Below are 25,548 nucleotides of genomic sequence, written 5' to 3'. Positions count from 1 at the left end.
GCTGTGGGGGGACCCGTGGGGGCACAGCTGCTTCCAGAGCAGTTTCTCAGAACTGCATTGCAAGCAGCTGTGTGCCCCTCCCCCCCAGCTGAGAGAAGCCGGAGGCCTCATGGCTGCCCCCTACACACACTTCCCTCAGCTGCCTGCTCCCTCCCCACCCAATTTACGTGAAATTCGATTTAGGTGGAGGTTGCCCATGATGCAACCACCGCATAAATTGAGCGATTACTGTATAAGGCACCAAACAGCTTCTCCGTGCAAATCGCATCCCTAATACGAGCTGCTAATTCGCTTTGGCCCTGAACTTCAGCATCTTCTCCCAAGTGAGCACAGAAGGCCAACCACCCCAAGTTTCCAGCCTGAGTTTTGCACTCTCATTTCACTGGGGTCTCACCTAAATTTGCATGGAGAGAGGAAAAGTTAGACACTGGCTCGCCCTGGACTAAACTCCTTCATGGCCCTCTTCCTCTCTGGCTAACATTTATGCCCCGCCACATGGTTCCCAACAGCCTTTGTCCTTCCCAGAAAAGGGTGTGAGGCATGAAGGGCTGCCTTCCCGGAGCTCCTGATCTTCACTCTCATAGTCAAGTAAGCTCCTGAATTAGAACTGGGGGGGAAACAACTCAGTGCAGGAGCACAGAAACCACAAGGCTCTCTCCTTTATACAGCTGGACTGGTTTACTGGCATTTCAGCCAGCTAAAAGAAAACAGAGACTTCACATGATCTTTTTGTCATACGTGTACAGTCGTGGACAGGGGCATTTACATACCCCAATTTGGCTTATGCTATACAGAGTAAAGTAATGATCTAGGGCCACAGACTTAGGCGCCTATATACCTTTAAAAATATAGGCCCTGATCCTGCAAGCCATGTTGAAATCAACGGGAGCACTGAGCAGAGAAAGTTGGCTGGATCTAACTCTAGCTCAGGGCCACGTTCTCCTCTCAGCCTCTGCAAACTCCATGCCTTTAACAGAGTTCTACATTCACAGTGGTTTTGACCTTCCCCTTTTTCCAAGGTTTAAAACCAAGTCGCGCAGAGTTGCCCTTTGGACCCTCAGGCTCCTTCGCAAACCGATGAATAATGCAAGTCAGCGACTGCTTGTTTGGAGACGGTTTGTTATTTTCAGTCAGAGAGGAACAGAGTCACAAAACAGCCCCATTTCCTCCCTGATGACTTATTTATCAAGCATCAAAAACACTTGGTGGATGCCGGGAACACGGCAGGAGCCTCAGCGGATCAAGGCTGCCGTCACTTAAAAAGGACGGCGTTCCCGGGGTTTTTGCAAAATATAAAACATTCAAGAGGAGGAGACAAAAAACAGAACAGTTTCTCGCAAGGCGCACTTTTCAGGGACCTACTGACCTCACACTTAGTCATATTCCCACAATGCCACCCTCTGAGCCCTCACCTCATCCCCCATCTGAATAATGGGCTAAGTTCAAGGGGCACCGAGCACAGATGGACCCAGAAGGAAAGAGGAGGTCCTCAACAATTCAGGATCTGGCCCAAGATCTGTGGCTTTTCTCATGTGGCTCAAAAAGGCCCATCTGCATGGGAGCCAGCCGGTTCAACCCAAGGCTACGTACTCGCTTCATCTGAATCGTAGCTGTTGGCCTCATCCTCTTCGTCACCCTGAGGCAGCGGGAGCTGGCGTGCTGGGGCGGCTGGCACAGGTGGGGCGGTGGCTTGCATATACGGGGCAGGCTGGCGCACGGCCCTCTCCTCCCTGGCTGCGGGCACCGCGTACCCACCGCTGCCGCCTCCTCTGTCATCCCTGGGCACTGCTGCCGCATAGGCAGGGTCTGCCTGCGGCAGGCCCATCGACTGGCTCCCTGGGCAAAGAGAAAACAGGCTTTGAATGCAGAGCTCCCGATGATGTGGGGTGCAGCTCTGGAGACCAAAGCTCCAGAGGAAGAAGAAAGCAAGCTGCTCGGGTCAGAAATGTCAGCCAGGCCAATTTCATCGGGCACATGGGATCTGGAGCTGCACAGTTTGTGATCCTACTCGACTTTCACAGAGTCAGAGAGTCTAAGACCAGGAGGGACCACTGTGAACACCCAGCCCAGTGGTTCTCAGGACCCCAAAGTGTTTCAGTGGGGTCACCAGTGCTGGCTTTAACTTGTGGGGCTCGGAGCCAAAGTCCGTCATCACTCAGGGGCCAAAGAACAAGCAGCAGGATTCAGGCTTCAGTGTCAGTTTTGCCAGAGCGGGCTCAGTCTCCCACCACCAGGAGTAATGTTGATTGTTAAAGGGGAGTCGCCATGCAATGAAGTCTGAAAGCCCCTGGTTCTAGTCTGACCTCCTGTACAACGCACGCCAGAGAAGTGCCCCACAACAATTCCCGGTTGACCTGAAGCTGATCTTCAATTGCCAGTGATGGAGAATCCACCACTCGACCTGACCAGCTGAATTACCCTCACTTGCACTTTAGACCATTTGTCTACCGTCAAATCCCCTTCCCTCTGCTTCCCTTCCACGACCCTCAAGCACCTCTAGCTTACTCCGTGGACTCCTTCGCAAAAAGAGATCGATTCGCACCCTTACTATGCAACGACGTATCTCTTCTCTTCGTTTTCAAAACTTGCTGCCCTGCTCAGAGCATCCTGCCTGGACAGGCCCTGCCGCCCACTGCCAGTCTGGGTTTGGACACCCCAGCCCTCCATGGTTTGGTGGGTCTGAGACACGCAACGTGCACTGGAATTCTTCTCTGGGGGTGGCAACACAGACCTAGCAGCGGGTAGCACGGCCACTTAGCACCTGGTGCTTCTTGCGATGACGTCATCTGCCTAAGTTCACGGAGGACAGGCCCACCGACGGCTGTTAGCCTGAAGGGTTAGGGAATGCGGGGCCAACCACCACCGCGGGACACGGGGCAAGACTCAACACTGAGGGGGCGGGGACAAAGGCAGAAAGGGCGGGGCTTAGGGCACTCAGTCTTTAGCACTGCACCCCTCCCCACCTCCACAGAGAGCTCCAGGCCCCTTTGAAACACCTGGCCCCCCGGGCAACTGCCCCTTCTGCCCCCTCACTCCCACCCCAGCAGGCCTGGTCTGGGACGCCCTAAATTACCAAATGCCAACAGCTGGGACCGGACCACCAGCGATGAATTGCTCAGTCGCCCTTCTCTGTTCTTTCCCTTTGAAGCATTGGCACTGGCCACCACCAGAAGATGAACCTTGCGGTACCAATACTCAAGGCAGCAAGCTTCATAGTAGTTTCCCCCCAAGTTTCCCTGTTAGCAAGACAGTCTCCCACTGAAAGCAAACCCAGAAAGGGGGACAGCAGCTCTCCTGCCTGAAGTACAGATCTGGAGTCAGGTGAGCTGCTCTCGCACTTAGGTGCTTAGATACCACAGGGAGGGACAAGGCTGAATAAAATAAAGGCGCACGACCAAGGCATTTTGGACATGAGCGAATGCAGGTAGCTCATTTTGCTGCAAAACCTGCACAGCCCCACCTATAAGCAGCTCAGGTTATGACCAAGCAGCTGCCATCGGTCAAGTGGGCTGCTTGGGTTATGGCTGATTTGGCTAGTAAATTAAGCAGAGGGGAAAATCGAACTTCATCCTGGAGTATTTCTTACTCCATTTTTCTCAATGGAATTCCTGAAAACGCCTCTGTCTGGGGCCCGTTATGCTTGTGCATAGCGCATGTGCAAGGGGCTTTGCTTTTTTTTAAAATCAGGTGACCTCGACAACAATGGACGTCTCACAGTTTCCCTTGCCCTGGGTTTAAACCTTACACAGGGGAGGTGCTCTACTTCAACCCAAGCTTTTTCTGAGTCAGATTTCCCCCAAACCCGCAAGTAAAGGCAGAGCTGAAAGCTCGGAGCAAGATAGCTGACCTATTTCTACCCTCAGATCTTGGGATGAAAGCCTGTGGGAAATTCAACAGCTCCTTGTTCATGTGAATTAACAGAGGAGATGGAAGAGAATGTTTATAATTAACACTCTGAAAGTCAGATGCAGAACAGCTTTGCTCCCCTAGGAACAGAAGGTGAAACAGGACATTCATTTTACTTTGAGCACTGCTTTTTATTTTATTATTTAATAGTGCATGGGTCAAGTTCTATTCTCAGTTACTCAAGTGCAAATCAGTCACTCACTCACATCAGTAGTGACTCCTGATTTACACCTGGATAGTGAAAGTGAAGCAAGAATTTGGCCTTCTCAGAGGAAAAGCACAGCTTTAAATAAATCAGAGACCACTGCAAAAATCGCCCAAAAAGCGAGTCCCCTGACCTGGCTTGTCCATTAACGTTGGCGGAGACTCAGCCGTTGAAACTGTCATTACTGTGTAGAACGGGAGAAATGAGAGCCACGCAGAGAGAGGTGAATCAGTGAGGGGCCCGGACTACAAACAGAGAGAGGCAGATCAATCTGCTCCCAATGCAGCTGTTAATCCACCTTTTCTAAGCCATGCTAGTTACCAAAGCAAAAGGCCTCGGGCCTAGAAGAATCCCTTGCCCTGATGCAGTTCACAACACAGAAGCCTCTGGAACTGTTTGTTAAGTACCAGCGGTCAGACAGGCAAGGAGCAAAAGAGATGGTTTAAGTGCCGTAGCCCTTGGTCATGCTATTGGAATGACATTTTCATTCCAAAAATCTCCATGTTTTCAATCAACTTGTCCACCTGCTTGGTCGCCCTTTTAAGCATTCTGACATAAGGAGGGAACATCTCAGAACAGGAAACCGTGTGACACCAACTCAGTGCATTACAGTGGGAAGGGACTAGAGGTTCTTTACCTTGTCTTTCTGGATATCTACCAGCTGGCCCAGGCTCTGGTCTGCCACCCACTGGAGGAGCTGTAGTAAAAAAAGTTATATTGTTATCCTGCAATTGGTGGCAAAGTGGGTGGCCCCTCAAGGGCAGGTGATTAGATCCTCCTTCCCTGCCATGTCCTGGGGAACGGAGTCACTTCTACCACCGATCAAACAACAGTGAGAGAATAATGCATGGAAGGCATGGGGTGGAGGGACACTTTCACCAGGGCAGCCTCATCCACCTCCTGGTCTAGGCCCAAGAAACAAGGGCCTAACACAGCCTGTACCAAGCCAGTCATGTGGAAAGAGCCTAGTGGTTACAGCAGTGGCCCAGGAGTCTCAGCTACACTGTTGTCTTACACTGTGATACTTGACAAGCCATTGGGGGAGAGGACAGCCCTAATCTGCCTCAGCAAAAGCACAGTCCTGCACCCCAGGGAAGCCATTCTGCACCATCCCCAATGCAGCCCAGCACCTCCACGGCACAAACGGCCCCAGAACACGTACAAGCGGAACGTTACCTGGCTGAGCAGCAGAGCTCTGGCCGGTCGCTGGAGGAGGCCTGGCGGTTTGAAGAGAAGTGGCACGTTTTACACCTACAAGGAGGGAAGATGATTAGAGGGGCGGGGAGGGGAAATCTCATTTAGCGAAGAGTGGCTTTTAGAAGCTGCAGACACTGGCAACGGCACAGCCAAGGCAGCTGTTCCGGGAGAGACACAAGCAGGCACCTCGGCGAGGGGCAAGAGCAACGTAACGCTCTGGTGCGTGGCTTCCCGTGCCAGTCAGCCTGGCGCCGTTCATCGAGGAGCACCGCTGATGGACACCAGCTGAGCGTCTGGCTCATACAGCTGGTTGTCAAAGAGGGAGGAGGGCCCATTTCTCTCCTAAACCATCACCATAGTAACCTACTGCCCTGGCACAAGGCCTCTTGGGCCTACGCAGGAGGAGTCTGCGAGGGTTCGATTCAAATTCCACACGGAAGTTTCCTCAAACAGGGCCCCTGGGGGTCAAACAGGTGAGGTTTCAGAAGACACAGATCTGAAAGGGCTTTAGGCCTCTACCTCCAGCTGGCGTCCAATAGTTCTGAAAGCCTGGGCCGCAGTGACCAGGGAGCCACTGAAGGCCAGTCTCCAAATACCTCAGGTGCGAGGAGCCCAGTGCACGGCAAAGCCAGACCATTACTATTGATGGGAATAACGAGGCACAAAGCAGTCGAGAGACTGGCCTGTGGGGGCCTATTTACAGTAGACTCTGCAAAGCAGATTCATTTTCCCCAAATTTCCCACCCTGGCGCCCACCAAGTGGAAGGCACTTGCCATCTCTAACCCTGAGTCTAGCCTGGTTCAGAACAGACTTAGTAACACGCGGCTCAAACATGGCCAGTCTCCAGCGCCTACTCCACACGAGGGTTAGTAACAGTGGGAAACATTAGGAGGAAAACCCGACAGCAGGCAAATCCTCAGAGCGTGGCCAAGATGCAGCGAGCAGGGAGGCTTCTGGGCTCCCACAGCCAGGTGAAAGGCAGCATTACCTAATGGAACCCAGTGGGCAAAGCCCTGGGGCTGAAGCAATGTGGCTGGGGGAGCCTGTACAAGTCACAGCACTGCTTTGTGCCTCATGCTAAGGGCCAAATCGGAAGATATTAATGAGATGCTGACATGAATATTCAATACCTCATTAGCATGCTGCTGGTTGCGGCGCTTCAAAAGTGCAGCGTTTCACTCGCACGCAGCTTGGCCGCACTAGGCCCTTTTTGAGAGGGCCCTGCAAACGGCGACATCCCCTTACTCCTATCAGCTGATAGCCTCCGATTTGGCCATTAGCATGGCCCTTTCGAAAACTTTGGCCAAGTGCAGCCACAGCCTCAGAGAGTAGGTATTAATGGTTCACAGTCATACTGGAAGGGCATCACAAGTGTGGTTCCGCAGGGGTCTGTTCTGGGGCCAGTTCTGTTCAATATCTTCTCCAGCAATTTAGACATTGGCATAGAGAGTACACTCATCAAGTTTGCTGATGATACCAAGCTGGGAGGGGTTGCAACTGCTTTGGAGGACAGGGTTATCATTCAAAATGACCTGGAGAAATGGCCTGAGGTAAACAGATGAAGTTTAATAAGGACAGATGCAAAGTACTCCACTTAGGGAGGAACAATCAGCTTTATACATACAGAATGGGAAGCGACTGTCTAGGAAAGAGTACTGCAGAAAGGGATCTAGGGAGCACAGTGGACCACAAGCTACATATGAGTCAACAGTGTGATGCTGTTGCTAAAAAAAAAGCAAACACTGTTCTGGGATGTATTAACAGGAGTGTTGTGAGCCAGACACGAGAAGTCATTCTTCTGCTCTGCTCAGCACTGATTAGGCCTTGATTGGAGTATTGTGTCCAGTTCTGGCACCACATGTCAGCTGATAGGAATAAGGGGATTTCAATGTTTGCAGGGTCCTTTAGAAAAGGACCCCCACGTAGCCGAGCTGCACACGAGCAAATCACGGCACTTTTGAAGTGCCACAGCCAGCAGCATGCTAATGAGGCACTGAATATTCATTACAATACCTCATTAGTATTCTCCAATTTGGCCATTAGCATGGCCATTTCAAAGTTTTGGCCAAGTGTGGCCACAGCCTGAGAGCAGTTATCCAGCTTGTTACGCACCCACCTTATAGCAGCCCCATCTAAGTTGTATTTGCCCAGTATATTGATAAGAAGATCATGTGGCACTATATCAAATGCCTTAGTAAAGGCTAGGTATACTACATCCACCACTTCACCCTTATCCACAGGGCTGGTTACCCTACCAAAGAATGCTATCAGATTGGTTTGGCATGATTTATTCTTTACGGACCCAAGCTGGCTGTTACCTATGACCTTATTTTCTTCCAGATGTTGGCAGATTAATTCCTTAATTACTTCTCTTTCCATTATCTTTCCCAGCATAGAAATTAAACTGACTGGTCTGTAGTTTCCTTGACAACATCCTGGTCTAGGTGGACCCTGAGTCTGACCCAGCACAGCAGTTCCTGCGTGGGAGTTATTCTCGGCCACATATGGCCATAAGGTCAGTTATACGGCACACCATGAGAAGCGCGCTGTTTTCCAGAGCAACTTTCATCTCTGCTTTCAAGTGAAATGCCATACACAGACCTGAACAAACTATTTGCAACTAATAAATTGTTCCTCTAACTCACTTCTTCAGCTCACACAGTATTCACAAGCAGGTTGCAACTAGCTCAAATTCAGGTTGTTTTTTTTTTAAACCTATCCTTTTTCTCATTATTTTAACCCAGGCAGAGAGCAAAAAAATCCTCAAGGAGGGTTCATCCTTCAAGCGCTGCTGAGTGGGAGTGGTGAGATTTACACGGTATTATTTCTTCTCTTTGATTGGCTGAGTGTTAGGAAAGCATCCCTATCCGGGAAAGCATACGTTTAACTTTCAGCATTGTGCTTTCCTAACCAAAGGAGAAGCGAAGCTCTGGTTTAAAGCACAGCTGGGCAGCATTCACCTGCAAACCTTATTCACTGGAGACTGTATGCAGTATTCACTCAGCACTCACTCCTAGGCTGTGTTTGGAAAAAGGTTTCCGGGTGCAGTGCTTTTAATCTACTGCACCAAAGGAACCCAGTATGTATGGCAATGAGCTTGGCAGATAAACGGATTACACCGATTCACTGCAAGTAACACTAATGCGTCCTGCTGCATGTACGTATGGATCAAATTAAACAAAAGAACTACTGCCAGGCTGTACTGTTAGACAGAGGTTCTGGTCTATGCAATAAGCTGAGGAAGCACAGCTCAAACACCATAATCTGCAAGCAGATACATACCCTGAATATTCAGTCCACTGTAGCTCTGTTATTCACAGAAACATGGAATTGAAAGCAGAGTCCATCTTGCCTCAGGCAAGGGATTACATGATTGGTAGCTCTGGTAGGTTGCTAGTAACTATTCCTTTTATATTCAAGGCATTAGAGAATTTGGGGCAAGGGGTTCCCAGTGGTGTTTAGCTCCGGAAATAAATCTGCCAGCACAGCTCCCAGTGGAAAGGCCATCTTTGAAGTTGCCCGTCAACCTACAATGCCTCTTTGAGAGAATATGATCTTCGACAGGCTCTGGCATAAGCTGTCCATTCTCAGTTTTTAATCAGAACAAATTACAATAGCCGGGGGCCTGCTACATTTCCATGGAACAATAAGAGACACCGACAGAGTCAATGCAGTGGCCTTCATCAATGCTTTCAGCTATGAAATTATGACGGAGCTCATTCAGCATCTGTCTGCCCCACCGCAGAAGAGCAGACCTGCCTGGGAAGCTGAATTCTTCAAAAGTAACAACTATTTTACATTTCACCTAGTTTTAGAGTGATGAAAAGGCTGCGTATGAAGCACCTTCTACCAGGGGATCTTGTGCATGGGTCACCCAGGCACCTACTGGGTGTGGTTCACCTTCCCATATAGTGGCACTTAAACGGAGACAGAATGAGTCTCCTCCACAGCGTTATCTGAGCACCAGGAGGCTTTTAGCACAACTGCAGAGGCTTCGGCACTGAGGTCCCAGGTTTGAGGCTGCAGTCACACACACATGCAGCCTCGCTCTGAACCCCCTCCGTTTCACAGCAATGGAAATGGAGGAATGGGGCCTTGACTGAGTTGGCCTTCAGGTGATATTGCAATTTAAATGTTAAACAACAAGCGTCAGAGGGGTCGCCATGTTAGTCTGTAGCTTGGCAAAAAAAGAAGCTTGTCCTGGAGCACCTTACGGACTCTCAAATCTATTTACCAGCGTTCGTGGGCAAGACCCACTTCCTCAGATTTCGATTCAAAGCTCACGGCCAATAAACACAACTGCTGTTTTTCCAACAACAAGGGTTTTGCCCACTGAAGTCGATGGGAAAAAACAAAACCTTCCGTCAACTGTAACAGAAGCAGGGTCAGCTATACAAGGAGCCTGCCACAAAGCAGGAAATAGAACAAAATCTCGCATTCCTGAGTCACATCTTTGTTCCTCACACAGAGCTCCACAGATCTTTAACATGGTTGGATGGGATTGTCGAACAAAATTAGCTGCGGCAAGGCAGACAGACATGCAGGTTGTACCCCTGAAATCTGGTGCTCAGGTCTGGCAACAGCCACGGTCCAGCAGGACCATAGACGTTGCTCAACCACAGAGCCTGGCAGCCAGAGTGTGAGCTGTGGAGCCACAGCTGAGAGTGGTGTCCTGGAAGCAACAGGGGATTCACTGCCACCACCAGGGCTGGGAAGCAGTGACCCAGCATTGGCCAGGCAGCCTCCGCTGGGGACAAGGAGCAGCGAGGGAGCCGCACAGCCATGGATATGGTGAGCAGTAGCCTGGGACGCGGCAGCCAGGGGATGCTGGGAACTGAGGCCACTGCAGGAGAGCCGGCAGCTGGGACCAGGCAGGGGCAGAATGCTGAGAGGCTGGCAGCAGGGGACCACTCCTGGTAAAGAAATTCCCTTGTTCAGGACCAGTCTGATCCCGAGGGTGCCACACCAGGGAGGTCCAACCTGTACTTCACACCACTCGTGTATGCACGCCAGACATACAGCCTACATATTCTGCATGTAATTTAGATTTAAATGCACAAAGACATGCCTGCACACACACCAGCATGAGAAAGGCGAGAGAGATTTACAAATTCAGCATAGTAGCCCTAACAGGAGTGCAGTACCCAGCGTCCTGGGACCCAAAGTCTGACTCACGTACTAACTGCAGGAGTGTGGGCAAACCCCATGACCTGCGTTCCTCATCTGCAGAATTTTGACCTAGCTCACGGTTAAGCCCCGAGGATAAATTAAAAAAATCCAGCCCCCCTGGAATTCTGTAGGAGTCTGACATGAACCCTGACAGCAGGATCTCTCCTCTGCTTGCGCTTAAAGGGAGCAGGTCAGAGAGATGCAAGTGAACAACAGCGCTCCTTCTCCCTTCCTACATGTCTGTGCACACGGAGTCACTTCTTGCATGGTCAGTTCTGAAAGTAGCTTTGGGTGATTGACTGACAGAAATAATCTCATTCCCATGAACACTCCTGGGTAGGAAAACCCCCAAAGCAGGCACTGGCACGGCCAGAGCAAATTCGACTGCGTACCCTTGACAACTGCTTGTGCCCCACGCCCCATTCGCCATAGGCCAGGCAAGTGAAGAGAAACAGAGCCAGCACTGAGAGAAGGAAATGAGAGAGTCACATCTGAGTCTGCCCAGCAGGAGCAGCGACTGAGACCAGAGCTTCCCTTGGTGGAAGGAGGGGCACAGGCCAGCCTTGTCATTCAGCTCTGCAGAACTGGGGGGCTGGGGCTCAAGCTGTTGAAGGGAGCGTTTGTCCTGGTACAGCCCCAAATCCCAGCACTGTGCTCTGCAGCTACATTCAGCTGCCTCAGTAGGCAAGTCTGAGGCATGGTGTCACAATGGGAATCTCTCACCTTCCGGACAGGCAGGCAGGGTCAGTCTGAACAGAGCAGACTGTAATTTCTCCCTCTTTCTTCCAGGCTGGCTCTTTCTGGACTGACTCCAGTTGCACATTGGTCTACATAACCCTATAGCCTGCAAACAGGAGCTGGACCCCACCACCACCTCCCTCCACCTCCACCTCCCCCTTCCCACCCACCACCCTCCACCCCCAGTAGACTTTTCATTGCTGTCTCACTTCCAGGACTTCGGCTGACTTCACTCTCAGCGGCGTAGTCCCGGTTGTCAGCAGCCCTGCCAGCGAACTCGCTGCCGCTTGGAGCCACTCTGACCTCTGAAGTTTTGCGGCTCGGAGGTGGGTAGCTTCCCCGGCCAGAAGCAGCCGCCGCTGGTTCACTGCCTGAAAGCACAGAAGAGCAGCAGCAAGGAAGTTGGAGTGGGAATTGTGATAGAGAAAAGCCATCCTGTTGACATGTCTCACAATCTATCCCCCTAAAAGGAAGCCCGGAACTGTCATCAGGCCCGGGGACCTGTCATGACCCATAACTACGATTGTGTTGAGGAAGTGATCCTTGCTTTGTAGCAGGGATCCAACTTCACTACTTCTTCTGCCATTAGCACAGGTCCCAGCAAGGAGGAAGAGATGGGAACGGGCAGAGAGGGAGAAGTGAGCACTAGCCACCTAGCCGAAAAGGACAACAGGAATGAAGGATTAGGCCAGAGGGGGAGTACTGGGACCTGCTTACAAGAGCCAGCTGCTACCACCCAGCTAGACAGTAACCATGGCAGGGGGTTTTCAATCACACACATTCCATCAGACCATCAAAGCCAGACAAGGAAACAGGCGGCTGCTGGAAACGGTGAAGGTGGCTGGCGGCAGGCAAGCCTCTGAGGCACAAAATGACGTAAACCCTCCCGTCTGACAGGAAGATGAAACTCAATGGCATGAACTGTACAAGACGGGTTGGGCTGGTCGTTCAGATGCAACCAGATGGCTTCGCCGCAGGTCTCCAGTGGAACCCTTGCATTAGGCAGGGCCGAAAAGGGACCTCTCAGCAGATTCTAGCTCTTGCTCCTTGCTACCTCAAGTGAAAGGCGTGAAAGGCGGCTTTCCTGCTCCTTGGCATGCAGCGACCTTTATGCTTTGGGCCACCTGGGGGGAAGCAGGTGCTCACTCAATCGAGTTGCTCCTGCTCGTGCCTGCTGTGAATCTGGCACTTTAGCTGTTTGCACCAAACCACAGTTACAGGCATAAATGCACCAAATACAGCGTCTGACAGCAACACTTTGGTACTAACGACAGGTAAGAATGGGAGACCACGCCCAAGGAGCATTCTACAGAGGGGTACATAGGAGTGAGTATTTTGGCATATTCAGGTTATGTTACGCCATGCAGAGGGACTAATGGGTCACCTTCAACTCAGATGCTTGGGGAATTTGCAAGACTGGACCCTTGAGAGGTGGGGAGATGCCTCTGGGAGGCTGGACTCCATGCGCAGGGGCCACAGGGCCAGGTTAAAACCCCTGCTGGAGACTTTTTCCTTTATGTTAATGTCTCAAGCTCACTAATGAAATTACAGCCTTACTGTGTCTTACAAAGAGGCAGAAGGTCCTTCCCTTTAAGAGACGACCACAATTTCAGCCTTTATCTTGATTTACATTCATCTGGTGCCAGAGGTTTGAATGGATAAATTACAGCCACACTGGTTAGCAAACCTCAGAGCCCATTGTTGATCAATTGCAAGCTGGTCCCAGCACTTACCTGGCTTGTGCTAAAGAGGCCAGTTCTAAATCTATCTAATGACATTCATGGCATCTTTACCCTTGGACAAGGGCTCAGAGTCAGCACACACCGGAGAGAGCACACAGCAGCCGGTGAAGGCTGCTGTGTAAGTGTATGGAGAGTTAATGGGGGGGAAAAAGCGTGCCTCTCACCCCAGGAGCCTGGTCTCTGCAGAGCAGCAGGGCAATTTAAAAATTATACCAAAATCAGAGGGTATTGAGAACCAGGAGCGGCCTGGTTAAATACAGTAGTTTCAATATTTGCAAACCTACGGTTTGCGAATTCAATTATTCACGAGCAGCTGCTTCCCCGGGGTTCCAGGCAGGATCGCCAGCAGTCAGGGGCTGCCATATTCACGAAATTCAACATTCGCACGGGTTGCCAACACAGATCCCTCGCGAACGCTGAGACCCTACTGTAATGATACATGGTCACATGCGGTAGGGCTGATGGTTTCAAGATGGGTTCTGATCCCAACTACATTGAGGGGGCAGAAATGGGTGAGCGGCAGCCATACTGAAACACTGTGGCTGGCTAGCAGCAGTCCCCAACCATTGTACATGGGGAAGGTTTTGAGGCTGAGGGATAGTGTCCTGCTTATGACCGTGAGGGACTTGGGAACCCCTCCCCCCCGTAGTTCTGCTCTCTGCGGGTGAAACCCACCCCTGTGCCACGGTCCCAGCGCAAAGCCTATGTGTTCCCTCAGCCTCGCAGTTTGGCTGCCTCAGGTTTCGGGAGTCAAGGCGACCAAAATACCAGAGGCCAGGGGGACAGCAGTGGTGTGCAAGTGTTGTGCTAGCCAGCCGCACGGGGTGAGTTTTGCTCAGTAGGGAGAAGAGTCTCAGGACCGGGGTTTCGTTTGGATCTAGCATCTGTCACACCCTCTGATTGCCATCAGGCCAGGAAAGATTCAGCCATGGCATAAAACAGGTTGAGACCACTCAGCCAGGACATCTGCTTACACCCAGGCCCAAGCTAACTCGGGGCTAAATAACTCCCAGAGTAAGCTGCAGTAAGAACATAAGAACATAAGAACATAAGAATGGCCATACTGGGTCAGACCAAAGGTCCATCAAGCCCAGCATCCCATCTGCCGACGGTGGCCAATGCCAGGCGCCCCAGAGAAGGAGAACAGAAGACAAGTGATTTATCTCCTGCCATCCATCTCCTGCCCTTGTTATGAAGGCTAGGGCACCATACTTTATCCCTGGCTAATAGCCATTTATGGACCTGACCTGCAAAAATTTATCAAGCTCTTTTTTAAACCCTAATAGAGTCCTGGCCTTCACAGCCGCCTCGGGCAAGGAGTTCCACAGGTTGACTGTGCGCTGTGTGAAGAAAAATTTCCTTTTATTAGTTTTGAACCCACTACCCATCAATTTCATTTGGTGTCCCCTAGTTCTTGTATTATGGGAAAAGGTAAATAATTTTTCTATATTCACTTTCTCCACACCATTCATGATTTTATATACCTCTATCATATCGCCCCTCAATCGCCTCTTTTCCAAACTGAAAAGTCCCAGTCTCTCTAGCCTCTCCCCATATGGGACCCTTTCCAAGCCCCTAATCATCTTAGTCGCCCTTTTCTGAACCTTTTCTAATGCCAATATATCTTTTTTGAGGTGAGGAGACCACATCTGCACGCAGTACTCGAGATGTGGGCGTACCATAGTTTTATATAGGGGAAGTATGATATCTTTTGTCTTATTATCGATCCCTTTTTTAATAATTCCTAACATCCTATTTGCCTTACTAACTGCCGCTGCACACTGCGTGGATGTCTTCAGAGAACTATCCACTATAACTCCAAGATCCCTTTCCTGATCTGTCGTAGCTAAATTTGACCCCATCATGTAGTACGTGTAATTTAGGTTATTTTTTCCAACATGCATTACCTTACACTTACCCACATTAAATTTCATTTGCCATTTTGCTGCCCAATCACTCAGTTTGCTGAGATCTTTTTGTAGTTCTTCACAATCCCTTTTGGTTTTGACTGTCCTGAACAACTTGGTGTCATCTGCAAACTTTGCCACCTCACTGCTTACCTCATTTTCCAGATCATTGATGAACAAGTTGAACAGGATCGGTCCCAGGACTGAGCCCTGGGGAACACCACTAGTTACCCCCCTCCATTGTGAAAATTTACCATTTATTCCCACCCTTTGTTTTCTGTCTTTTAACCAATTCCCGATCCATGAAAGGACCTTTCCTCCTATCCCATGACCACCTAATTTACATAAAAGCCTTTGGTGTGGGACCGTGTCAAAGGCTTTCTGGAAGTCTAGGTATATTATGTCCACTGGGTGCCCCTTGTCCGCATGTTTATTAACCCCTTCAAAGAATTCTAATAGATTAGACAGACACGACTTCCCTCTGCAGAAACCATGCTGACTTTTGCCCAACAATTCGTGCTCTTCTATGTGCCTTGCAATTTTACTCTTTACTAGTGTTTCTACTAATTTGCCTGGTACTGATGTTAAACTTATCGGTCTATAATTGCCAGGATCTCCTCTAGAGCCTTTTTTAAATATTGGTGTTATATTGGCCGTCTTCCAGTCATTTGGTACCAAAGTGGATTTAAAGGATAGGTTACAAACCACTGTTAATAACTCCGCAATTTCACATTTGAGTTCTTTCAGAACCCTTGGGTGAATGCCATCTGGTCCTGGAGACTTGTTACTATTCAGCTTATCAATTAATTCCAAAACCTCCTCTAATGTCACTTCAATCTGAGTGAGTTCCTCAGATTTGTCGCCTAAAAAGGCTGGCTCAGATTTAGGAACCTCTGTAACATCTTCAGCCGTGAAGACTGAAGCAAAGAAATCATTTAATCGCTCCGCAATGGCACTGTCTTCCTTGATCGCTCCTTTTATATCTTTATCATCCAAGGGCCCCACTGCTTTTTTAGCAGGCTTCCTGCTTCTAATGTATTTAAAAAACATTTTACTATTGTTTTTTGAATTTTTGGCTAGCTGTTCCTCAAACTCTTTTTTGGCTTTTCTTACTACATTATGACAGTTAATTTGGGAGTGTTTATGTTCCTTTCTATTTTCCTCACTAGGATTTGACTTCCACTTTTTAAAAGCTGCCCTTTTCTCTCTCACTGCCTTTTTAACATGGCTGTTTAGCCATGGTGGTTCTTTGTTAGGTCTCTTACTGTGTTTTTTTATTTGGGGTATACATTTAAGTTGGGCCTCTAGTATGGTGTCTTTAAACAGTTTCCATGCAGCTTCCAGGGATTTTAGTTTAATTACTCTACCTTTTAGTTTCTGTTTAACTAGCTTCCTCATTTTAGTGTAATTCCCCTTTTTGAAATTAAATGCCAGAGTGTTTGACCGCTGCGGTGTTCTTCCTAACACAGGAATATTAAAAGTTATTATATTGTGGTCACTATTTCCAAGCGGTCCAGTAACAGTTACCTCTTGGACCAGATCCTGCGTTCCAGTCAAGACTAGATCGAGAATCGACTCTCCCCTTGTGGGTTCCTGTACTAGCTGCTCCAAGAAGCAGTCATTTAAGGCATCAAGAAATTTAATCTCTGTAGTCAGTGCTGGGAGCAGAGGGTGCACGCAAAGCTGGGATGCTGCTCAGGAATTGCCCGGCCTGATTTCCTGAGTGAAAGCTGGGGGGGTGCGCTGGGCTGCCTCGCTCTGCTTTTCAGCCAGAAAAACATCAGTGCCAGATGGTGTCTTCTGACTCAAAGGCCAGCAGGTATATGGGGCCGAATCCCTAACTTCCCTGCTTGGCTCTCAGCCAAGCTAGTAAATCTTACCTGCTTCTGGTCTTTGTCTTGTCCCCTTCCTTCCCCTGTAGGCAGCAGGATTCTCTTCTTCCGAACTATAGCCACGTTCAGAGTCATGGCTGGGGTCCCGGGATTTCACTAAAACAAACAAAAAAGATTTGGATTATATATATTTTGCTCGCCTTTGTCGAAAGGCATGCCCAGACCCAAAAGCAATCTTAATACCCTACAGGGTAGTGTGTATAAGCACTGCTGCCCTGTAGTAGATGGAAACAGAGTTGCTGAAGTGAAGGTCATAAGCCCCACACTGCTAATGGCAAAGAGAGATTCTCCTCTAGCTCATGTAGCGGGGCCGAGGGTGTTGGAGTCTGAGCTGTAGTCTGTTATCACTGTGGAATTACGAATGGCCATTGTGTGCTCCATAGGGACAGTTGTAAAGTCCTAGGTAGCCATGGCTTTGCTGCATTGTAATACACGCCCTTGGAAATTAAAATGTGGCTCAAACAAATGGAGAGGGGAAAGCCTTTATTAAGGAAGGAGAAGGAAGAAAGGCATCCATAGCTTAGAAACAAACCTGTTTTCCTGTTCACTCCCCTCCTCTCTTCAGGGCCACCTAAAAGGAAATGCAAAAGGTAAATGTTTGCAGTGACATGAGGCAGCGGGTTCTGCTTTGGCACTGCTGGCCAGCCCTCGGTCTGCAAGGGCAGCATTTATCAGATACCATCAGCTGCTCAGAAGAGACGGTAGCAAGGAGGGGGCTAGTCATTCTTCTGACAGCCTCAATCCTGAGGCACGCGCCTTGCGTTAAATGTGGCCATCAAGTAATCCTATGGGATTTACACTATGAGGCAGACTTTAATCATGGGGCTACAATTCCAAGTAACTAGGCAATGCCAGCTCACAGCCAGACAGAACCGAGCTTGGGACCAAGCACCAGCACTCACTCCCCACCAGCCAAGCCCAGGAGTACAGTAAGTGCAGCTAGATGTAACCAGTACAATGCCCTTTCAGACAGCTTGCTCTCTTCATTGATAAACATTCAGTCGTGTGTGCTTCCCCTGTATGTTGCACCAGTTCTGAGCAGGTAGCCAGCACAGCAGACACTCAGAGAATGCCCGAAGACCCCAAAATCAAATAAGGTGCAAAGGTGCCCCACCAGGTTTCATTTATTGATTACCACCCTCAGCACAAAAGCATCCTCCTTCACCGCGGAGAGAAATGCCACGGTTAACCACCCTCACAGACTGGGTGAGAAGCAAGAACTTTCAATGCTAAAAGCGTGCACCTCTACAGCTTAAGCTAACAGAGGAGCTCTTCTAGCTATAAGCGGTAGTTAGCTCTTATCCTCTTTGTGTGCCTGGCACCGGTTTCCCACCAGTACAGGTTACACTGGCTGACTTCCAAGGCCACAGAGGGAACCTACACCAGAACAGATCGCTCTTCTGAACTTGTGGTCTCTCTTTCTTTGATGATGTCTAATCGTCAGCTGCACTTCCTCCATGTGAAGGGCTTTGGGGTGGGGAGGTGACTCAAATAACCTGAATAATGCATTGAGGAGCGCTTAAATCCCAGTCAGGAAATAACGCCTACAGACACAGTTTGGCTCTTGCAATTTCAACTGCGAAACGTCTCGGAGGTGGGAGAGCCCCAAAATAACTACGTTCCTGTGAAATGGGTGGTGTCGGTGTAAAGATACCCTGGTGTGTGACAGGCTTCCCATAACTAAATGGCAGGGCCTGCTGGAACCCCAGGATAAAATCACTATTGCAGAAAGGACTTAAGATCTGTAACTGATTAACAATAAGAAAACAGTGGAGGTTCTATTAGGTCCTGTGTTACGCAGGAGGTCCGACGCGGTGATCACAGCGATCCCTTCCAGCTTCAAAACCCCATGAAGCTAGACAGGGACCGACCCAAGCCCCTAACTCCAAACACACCCCGACTTTGGGGACTTGATATTTGGCTCTGAACTTTGTAGCTGAACCACCTCTAACCATAGCTTTGGACAGACTCCTCAGAGGTTCCTGACACAAACTAGCAAACAGCACCAACCAATTCACACTGAAATCAGCAGAAACAGTCGGGCTGGACTTTGCAGGGAGCTGCATATGGACACTGCAAACTGTTCTTTTTAAGCAGATATTTACAGAATCTCATGAACAGCATCGTTTTGGTCCAGTCCCCACGGGACTTCAAGTCCATCCATGAATGACTGAGTCAAGGGAGGTGCGGGGTGTCACAAGGCAACAGAGAAGGTTAAATTAGCCGGCTAGAGCTCTGAATCCCTGTTAGGGAGAGGGGTAGGTGGCTGAATGAGATTCTCCTGAATGGAAGCGTAAAAGTGCGTAAGAGGATTGTGGGAACCAAGAGGCAAGCACCTCTGAGTCAGATGCCACAGGCACCACCACCCACCAGGAGGGCACTGGCGAGATCGGTCGACGAATGAGGCTTTCCCGTCACATGGGAAGCATCCTCTGAAGGCACCGTCCCGCCCATGCCCACACCCCTGTCTGTAAATAACAAGGAAAAAACTAAAGAGGCAATTAAATGTAATCCGCAGCTTTCGTGCCCTTAGAGGGCCTGGTGATGGATTACTCGAGTGAGTGAGGGAGGACGCACTGGCTGCTGTAAATCCTTGAGCATTAGCTGGCAGGAACGATTAGCAGGTGCCCTAACGAGACAGTAGCCTGGCAGAGGTTTGAAAACCAGCACCCTTACCATAAGAGTCCTGTTCGGCAGGGGCCCCGACTTCAGCTTGGCCTGAGAAGTGCAAACAAAGAGCAAATCAGTCAAGGGAACATTCTTAGCAATAGGGAAAGAAGCGACGATCTACAGACTCTAATACTAGCCCCTCACCAAAAACTGGGGCAGCAGGGCCGTTGCTCGTTAGAAGCCTATGTGAGTGTCCAGAATCCTGGGAATGGGATGTGTGGCTTAGACTTCCAATTTCCACTTACAGCGGGTTCGTAACTATAAAGGGACCAGGGGACTAGGAAGCAAAAGCAGAACAAGCACTTATAGAAAAGCCATGTCAAACAAGCAGCGTTGCAGAACTTTGTAGGATGCTTCAGGCCAGGTCTATGCTGGACCTTAAAAATGGATTGTAGATACACAATTACAGCTATGGCAATTGCATAGCTAGAATCAAAGTATCTACAATCGACTTACCTGGCCATCCTCACTGGAGGGAGATCAACAAGAGAAACTCTCCCGTCGACCTGCCTTACTGCTTGCAACAAGGAGGAGCACAGGGGTTGACTATCAACGCTGACAGGTGCATAAAATCAAACCCCGGAAGATCAACCCTGACCAGGTCAATCTTCTAAGTCATGTAGACGTACCCTCAGACTCAGCCTTCTGTGAACGGCCAATTATACGATCCTGGGAGCTCCAGGAAATCCCACCAATGGGAGGTCACTTACTGGAGGAGTTTTAGCTATGCTTCCCCATGAGGTTTTACCAATGAAGGTTTGAGCTCAGGATTGAGCCCCATTCCCTGTTTCATTTGGAATTTAATGGAGATCCTCCAGGCTCTAGTTAGCCAAAAGCTTTTAAACAAGGGGTTGGAGGGAATTGCCCTTCTTTATCTCCAGAACAAAATCAAAATCCAATCCATACTCTAGAGTGTACCAATCGCACTGCTGGGTTACTGCATGAATCCTCCTGTAGTGCATTACACCCCATTGATAGTTTTACTGAACCCATACAGGGCCAAAATTGTTTGGTTGGGTGTTTTATTTTAACCGTCACAATGCCCAGGAGTCACATTAATCCACGTTCCCTGCAGCTGTCCCCCTGTGCAGGGCACCCATTGGTACTTACTGCAGTCATGGCTGTAGATTACATTAGAAAACTTTTAATAAGTTGCCCAAGTCACTGGAGATCTTCCAAGTAAAAAGGGCACAAGGGCTGGGTCCTAAGGGGCTGGAGGTGGAGCAACCCACCTATCTCCTGGAGGGGAGGGGTCGCGGAAATGGACAAAGCTCCAGGATGATCAGAAAACATCCACCCGTAATAAACAACTGGGCACGTTACTCTCAATACGTGTTCATGCAGGGATGGCTCTCGCAAACCATCAGCAACAGACACAGGGCTTGTTACCAGCAGCCACCCCACCATATCCCCAGGCTGCATCAGAGGGAGTGGAAATGAGACGGAAGGAGAGAAATCCACCCCTACCTCGGCTCGGCATGCGGGGGGGCAGTTTCGGGTCCTGAGCAGGTGTCTCCGCAGGGGCAGGTTCGCTGGGGGCTTGCGGAGGCTTGGTCTTGCTGACAGGCATTGGCTGAGGCAGTACTTGCTTCGGCAAGCCCTTGAAGAACCACGCCCCCGAGCGCTTCCACACCTGGGGAAGAGGCAGAGCGCAAGGATTCACTGAGGTCACAAAAGCCACAGGGCAGAGGTGGGCCACATTTAAGGGTTCATCACTTCTCAGCAACCGGCCCACAGCTCTGCGCAGGCTGGTGGGTGGAGCCTCCTGACAATCAGCCCCGAAGTCGCTCTCCAGCCTGCTTTGCACACATAACGCCAGAGGCACTGAGAAGAGGGAAGTCTTGGCTGGGCTCCAGCTGGCTTTTAGCTCATGCTCTAGAGCACGTGGCTTTAGCCCCTAAGGCGGCAGGTTTGTTTCCTCTCACCGACGACCCCGGTCTGCCAGCCTTACACGAGGATGCTGATGATTGTGTCTTTTTGCATACGGCCAGTATTTGACTCACTTGCCAACTCACAAGCGTGCTGAGTAGGATTCACCGGGGCCCTGCATATTGCACAAACATGCCTGTGCAAACAGAGTGGAGAACCTTACCAGCCCAGAATGGCGGCACCTTATGCCTGCTTGGCACTGGGCAAAGGGCCCCATGTGGTGCCTTGCAACTGTGAATAGGGTACTCATATTCCAGACTCAAGAGACGCCTAGAGGACCAAAGCTCCAGGCATCACCTCCCTTAGAGCAGACAACATGCTACCGAACATACACATCCACAGCGCCTGAAAGCAACGCGTCCAAGCAACCTGAGCTCTCGATTTGTGAGTCAGCGCAAAAGCACAAGGCAAGCCACTCTCCGAGGCCGTTGACCATGAAACCCTCTCCAGAATGGACAATCGTTTCAAGTGAAATTGGTTAATTTTCCCAAGGGAAAACACTTCTTACCCAATCTGCCTTTCAATAAAAAAAAAAATTCCCCAGAAGGTCCCGCAAGCAAAGAACTGCTCACCTGTCAATGGGAGTTTGTTTATGGAGCCGGAGGATGAGGGGCACAGAGAGAATCAACCGTCTGATTTCAATAACTTGGGAAAAGTGTCAGCCCTGTGTCTACTTGACACAATTCCTTCTGGGACTCTTGGGACAAGCCTGTTCAGATTTAATATGGCACAAGCATGCAGCCTGAATCTTGCATAAAGCTGCATGTGGCAAAAGGCTTAATTTCACGAAATGTTTAGGACCAGTATTGTTAAAGCTCTGACTGACAAGCACTACTATTCTGGAGCCGCTAACCAGCAGGAAACCCCAGCCCCGGGGTTTAACAGAAGCATTGCTGCTGCAGGACAGGGGAAGTAAAGCCAGGTAGGAGCGTCGCACTAACCTCTCGCTGCTCACTGCAGATCTTGCACAGCCAGATGGAATGAGGGCGGCTGTTGGTCGTCTCAACGCCACACTTTGTGCAGACATTCTACCAGCAAAACAAATCACACGGTTACGGCACAACGTGAGACCAAACGGCTGCAACGGAGCGCTGCCCGAAAGGGTCTGCGCGGGACAGTGACTGAACCTGCTGTGGTTAATAAGGATTCACAACCATTCACCCTGGGGGGTGTTGGGGTCTGATTTCAAAAGAACAAAAATGTACGAGCAAGGAAACTCGAAGACCAAAACTTCGCTGGCAACGCTCCCTTTGCTGTGATGGATGTCAGAGCACCTCCAAAGCAGGAGGACATTTTCTATAGCGGGGTGGACAAAATATGCCCCGTGGAACAAATCCAGCCTGCCAAACCACCGGATCTGGCCCAGCACTGTCCCACAGCCCAGCAGGAGCCGTGGGCATGCGCCTTGCCTTCTGCACCCCTGCATGCCACTCAAAGCAGTGGCTGCAGGGACCATGTGCTCTGTGCGCCGCGAGCCCTGGAGGAGAAGGCAGCTTGCAAGCTGTCTCTACCCCAGCACAATCTTGCAGCTACCACTCCTAGAAACTAGCCAATGGGAGCCGCCTGGGCTGCATTTCTGGCACAGAGAACATCCAAAGCCCCCTTCCCCTGCTTCCCAGAAGGCTGAGTGTCTCACAGGGGGGCCGGCTGGGGGCCTCCTAGGTGAGTGCCTCCTGGGCAAAGCCTGCACCTGGCACCCCATCCCCTCCCACACCCCAACCCTCTACTCCTGCCCTTGCCCCAGGTCACAACACCCCGCCCCCAACTTCTGCACCTATACCCCCATAGAGGCTGCACCCCAGCCCCCTGGCCCAGCTCACAACCCCCTCCATTCCCTGAACTCCCTCCCCTCCTGCACCCCAGTCCCTTACCCCAAGCTCCCTTCTGCACCCCACCTCCACCTCCTCCACTGTTATCATGGAAGACTGCGGCCCTGGATCACTTCCCAGATGCTTGGCATGGTTCCACCCCTCCATCAAAAAGTATTGCCCAGCCCCTGGTCTATAGCACACGCTCGCTATATCGAAGCACAACTGAGGGACATGGTTTCAAATGCAGCTACAATAACTACAGTCGATGCTTAATATGGCACTTTTCACCTTCAAAACGGTTTAAAAGTGATTTCTCACAACCTCTCACCAAGCCATGGGGCAGAGGGTTAGTTTCACTGAGGCATAAGGCTGAGAGTGGCAAAGCTGACCAAAAGATCCAGGCTACAGCAAGGAATGATATATTTTTAACTCAACATTTCCCCTCAGCCCGTCAAAAAAAAAAAAAAAATGCAGATTTGGCCCAATGCATTTTGCAAATTTGTAATGACCACCACCCTTCCCCCCTACAAAAAAGTCTCAATTCAAAGAATAATTTTTGTTCAGAAACTTACTTCAATTTTATTTTAAAAAAAACCTGAAAAATCTCAAACAAAATGAAAAACAGAACACTCTTCTTCCCATCTCCTCCCCCCCAAACAACGCTAGTGAACAAAACCAATCCAAAACCAGTTGTTACTCCGCCAGCTCTCATTAGAACTAACGGGAGTTATGTGTCTAAACCCCCTCCTCAGCGTTCCAAAATCTCCAGCTATGCGATTGGCTCAAGGGTCGCCATCGTTAGGGCTAGCGTAGAACCTAGGGGTCCCCGAACACATGAGCTGAAGGTTGTACCATCAATATCATCTGCTGTCCTCGAGTCCGGCTGAGGGGGGGGCTCACCTTTTTGCAGTCCTCGCACACTACACAAGCTGATCCCAGACGACCCAGCTGTTCTCCACACAGGATGCAGCGGTTTACCCCATCGCCGGCCACATTCCTGCGCATGTCCTCCAAGCGGTTCATGAGCCGCCTGCACACAGAACAAAGACAGGGGAACACAAAGACGCCTCAGCGCGAGAGGCAGGGGAATGGTGCTGGTGAGCTCTGCCCCACTAGACAACAGGCACTTATTTTAGTTCATTGCTTCTCAACAACAGGTTGAGCCTCTCTAGTCCAGCGCCCTCAGGACCTGACTGGGGCCAAACGAGAGAATTTTCCAGACCATAGGAGGTCAGTATTGTCTCGCACATCACCAACGTGTCCACTGATGACTGGGCTCTTTGAAGACATTTAGGGGTAAATTACAGCTCAGTAACAGCACAGAACACTGACAGCCAGGACGGGTGGCTGGAAGCAATCGTTATGGGCCCACTGAAAACTTGGCCACACCCACGATATGTGGTTGCCAGGCAACAGAGTGCTGGACTAGAGAGGTGTGACCTGCACCAATCCATGGACCAGCATGAGTTCAAGAGAGCTCCCTGAGATAGCTTAATGCAGTGGTTGGGGGTCAAAGACTGAGAAACACTGCTAGTTAATGGAGGCATTTCCAGTGTTAGTGCCCTAGCAGTCACTATCACACCAAAGACTCTTCTTTCTGACAGGGCAAAGACATGTGCAACCTTCCCTCTGAGCGGGCTTTCCCTCAGGGGTGGTGTCGCCCTCAAACCAAGCCAACAAGGAGTCACAAAGGAGGGGAAAAGGGGGCGACTAGAAGGAAAGAAACATAAGGAGATGGGGAGGAAAAGAAAGAACAATGGTATTGGCAAAGGTTAACATGTCAAGTTCGCCCCCGCTGGGGGTGCAGGGAAAGAAGACACCTCACTTACCTCCCATGTCATTCTCTAGGCAACAATCTTGGGGTCTTGCTGGAGCGTACAGTGGCCATCCCTTTGAGAGAGTCCTCCCCGTTACAGGGGATAGAAACTTGTCCGAACAAAAAAGAAAATATTTCTCCAACCCCCTTTTCGTGGTGGGGGAAGGGAAGCTGCAGTGCAGGTGTCCTGCCACCCGCACTGCTTAGCCCCTCGAAGCTGACAGAAGAGAGCACTCAACAACGGTAGTCTTGTCCAGGGGAGGCGTTCTCCTGCCGACACAAGCACTGGTGCGGACAGCACGAAGTTGGCGTAAGTTATGTTGTGCCAGGGGAGGAGGGACGTAATTCACATCAATATACCTCCTGTTGACTTACCACATAGTCTAGCCACAGCCACAGAGTCTGATCCTGACAGGCCGTAAGCATGAGCAACTACTCCCCACTCAAAATCAGGAGCAGGTTACTGAGCAACGGAAGGTGAGCCGGCCTGTCACTCTTTAGCAAGAAACCCGGGATCTCCAACTTTCACGGTCACCAGAACTTGAGCCAACGCTCACTGTTGTCA

The 25,548-nt window shown here is 50.1% G+C and overlaps 1 protein-coding gene across 1 annotated transcript in view; it reads right to left on the bottom strand.

Annotated features, from left to right (window-relative positions):
* Positions 1 to 25,548, bottom strand: part of RPH3A (rabphilin 3A) — an 82,837-nt gene that overhangs the window by 22,200 nt on the left and 35,089 nt on the right. The window contains exons 3-10 of the mRNA XM_075012635.1: positions 24,068 to 24,197; positions 22,298 to 22,384; positions 20,895 to 21,060; positions 17,290 to 17,328; positions 11,426 to 11,587; positions 5,288 to 5,362; positions 4,735 to 4,808; positions 1,591 to 1,810 (exon numbers count right to left, since the gene is read on the bottom strand). Coding sequence (XP_074868736.1) covers positions 1,591 to 1,810; positions 4,735 to 4,808; positions 5,288 to 5,362; positions 11,426 to 11,587; positions 17,290 to 17,328; positions 20,895 to 21,060; positions 22,298 to 22,384; positions 24,068 to 24,197 — 953 coding nt within the window. The remainder of the gene's footprint in view (positions 1 to 1,590; positions 1,811 to 4,734; positions 4,809 to 5,287; positions 5,363 to 11,425; positions 11,588 to 17,289; positions 17,329 to 20,894; positions 21,061 to 22,297; positions 22,385 to 24,067; positions 24,198 to 25,548) is intronic.

This window comes from Carettochelys insculpta, chromosome 18 (genome assembly GCF_033958435.1).
Source record: "Carettochelys insculpta isolate YL-2023 chromosome 18, ASM3395843v1, whole genome shotgun sequence".
Taxonomy (NCBI): domain Eukaryota; kingdom Metazoa; phylum Chordata; order Testudines; family Carettochelyidae; genus Carettochelys; species Carettochelys insculpta.
This window is presented reverse-complemented; position numbering and strand designations above follow the sequence as displayed.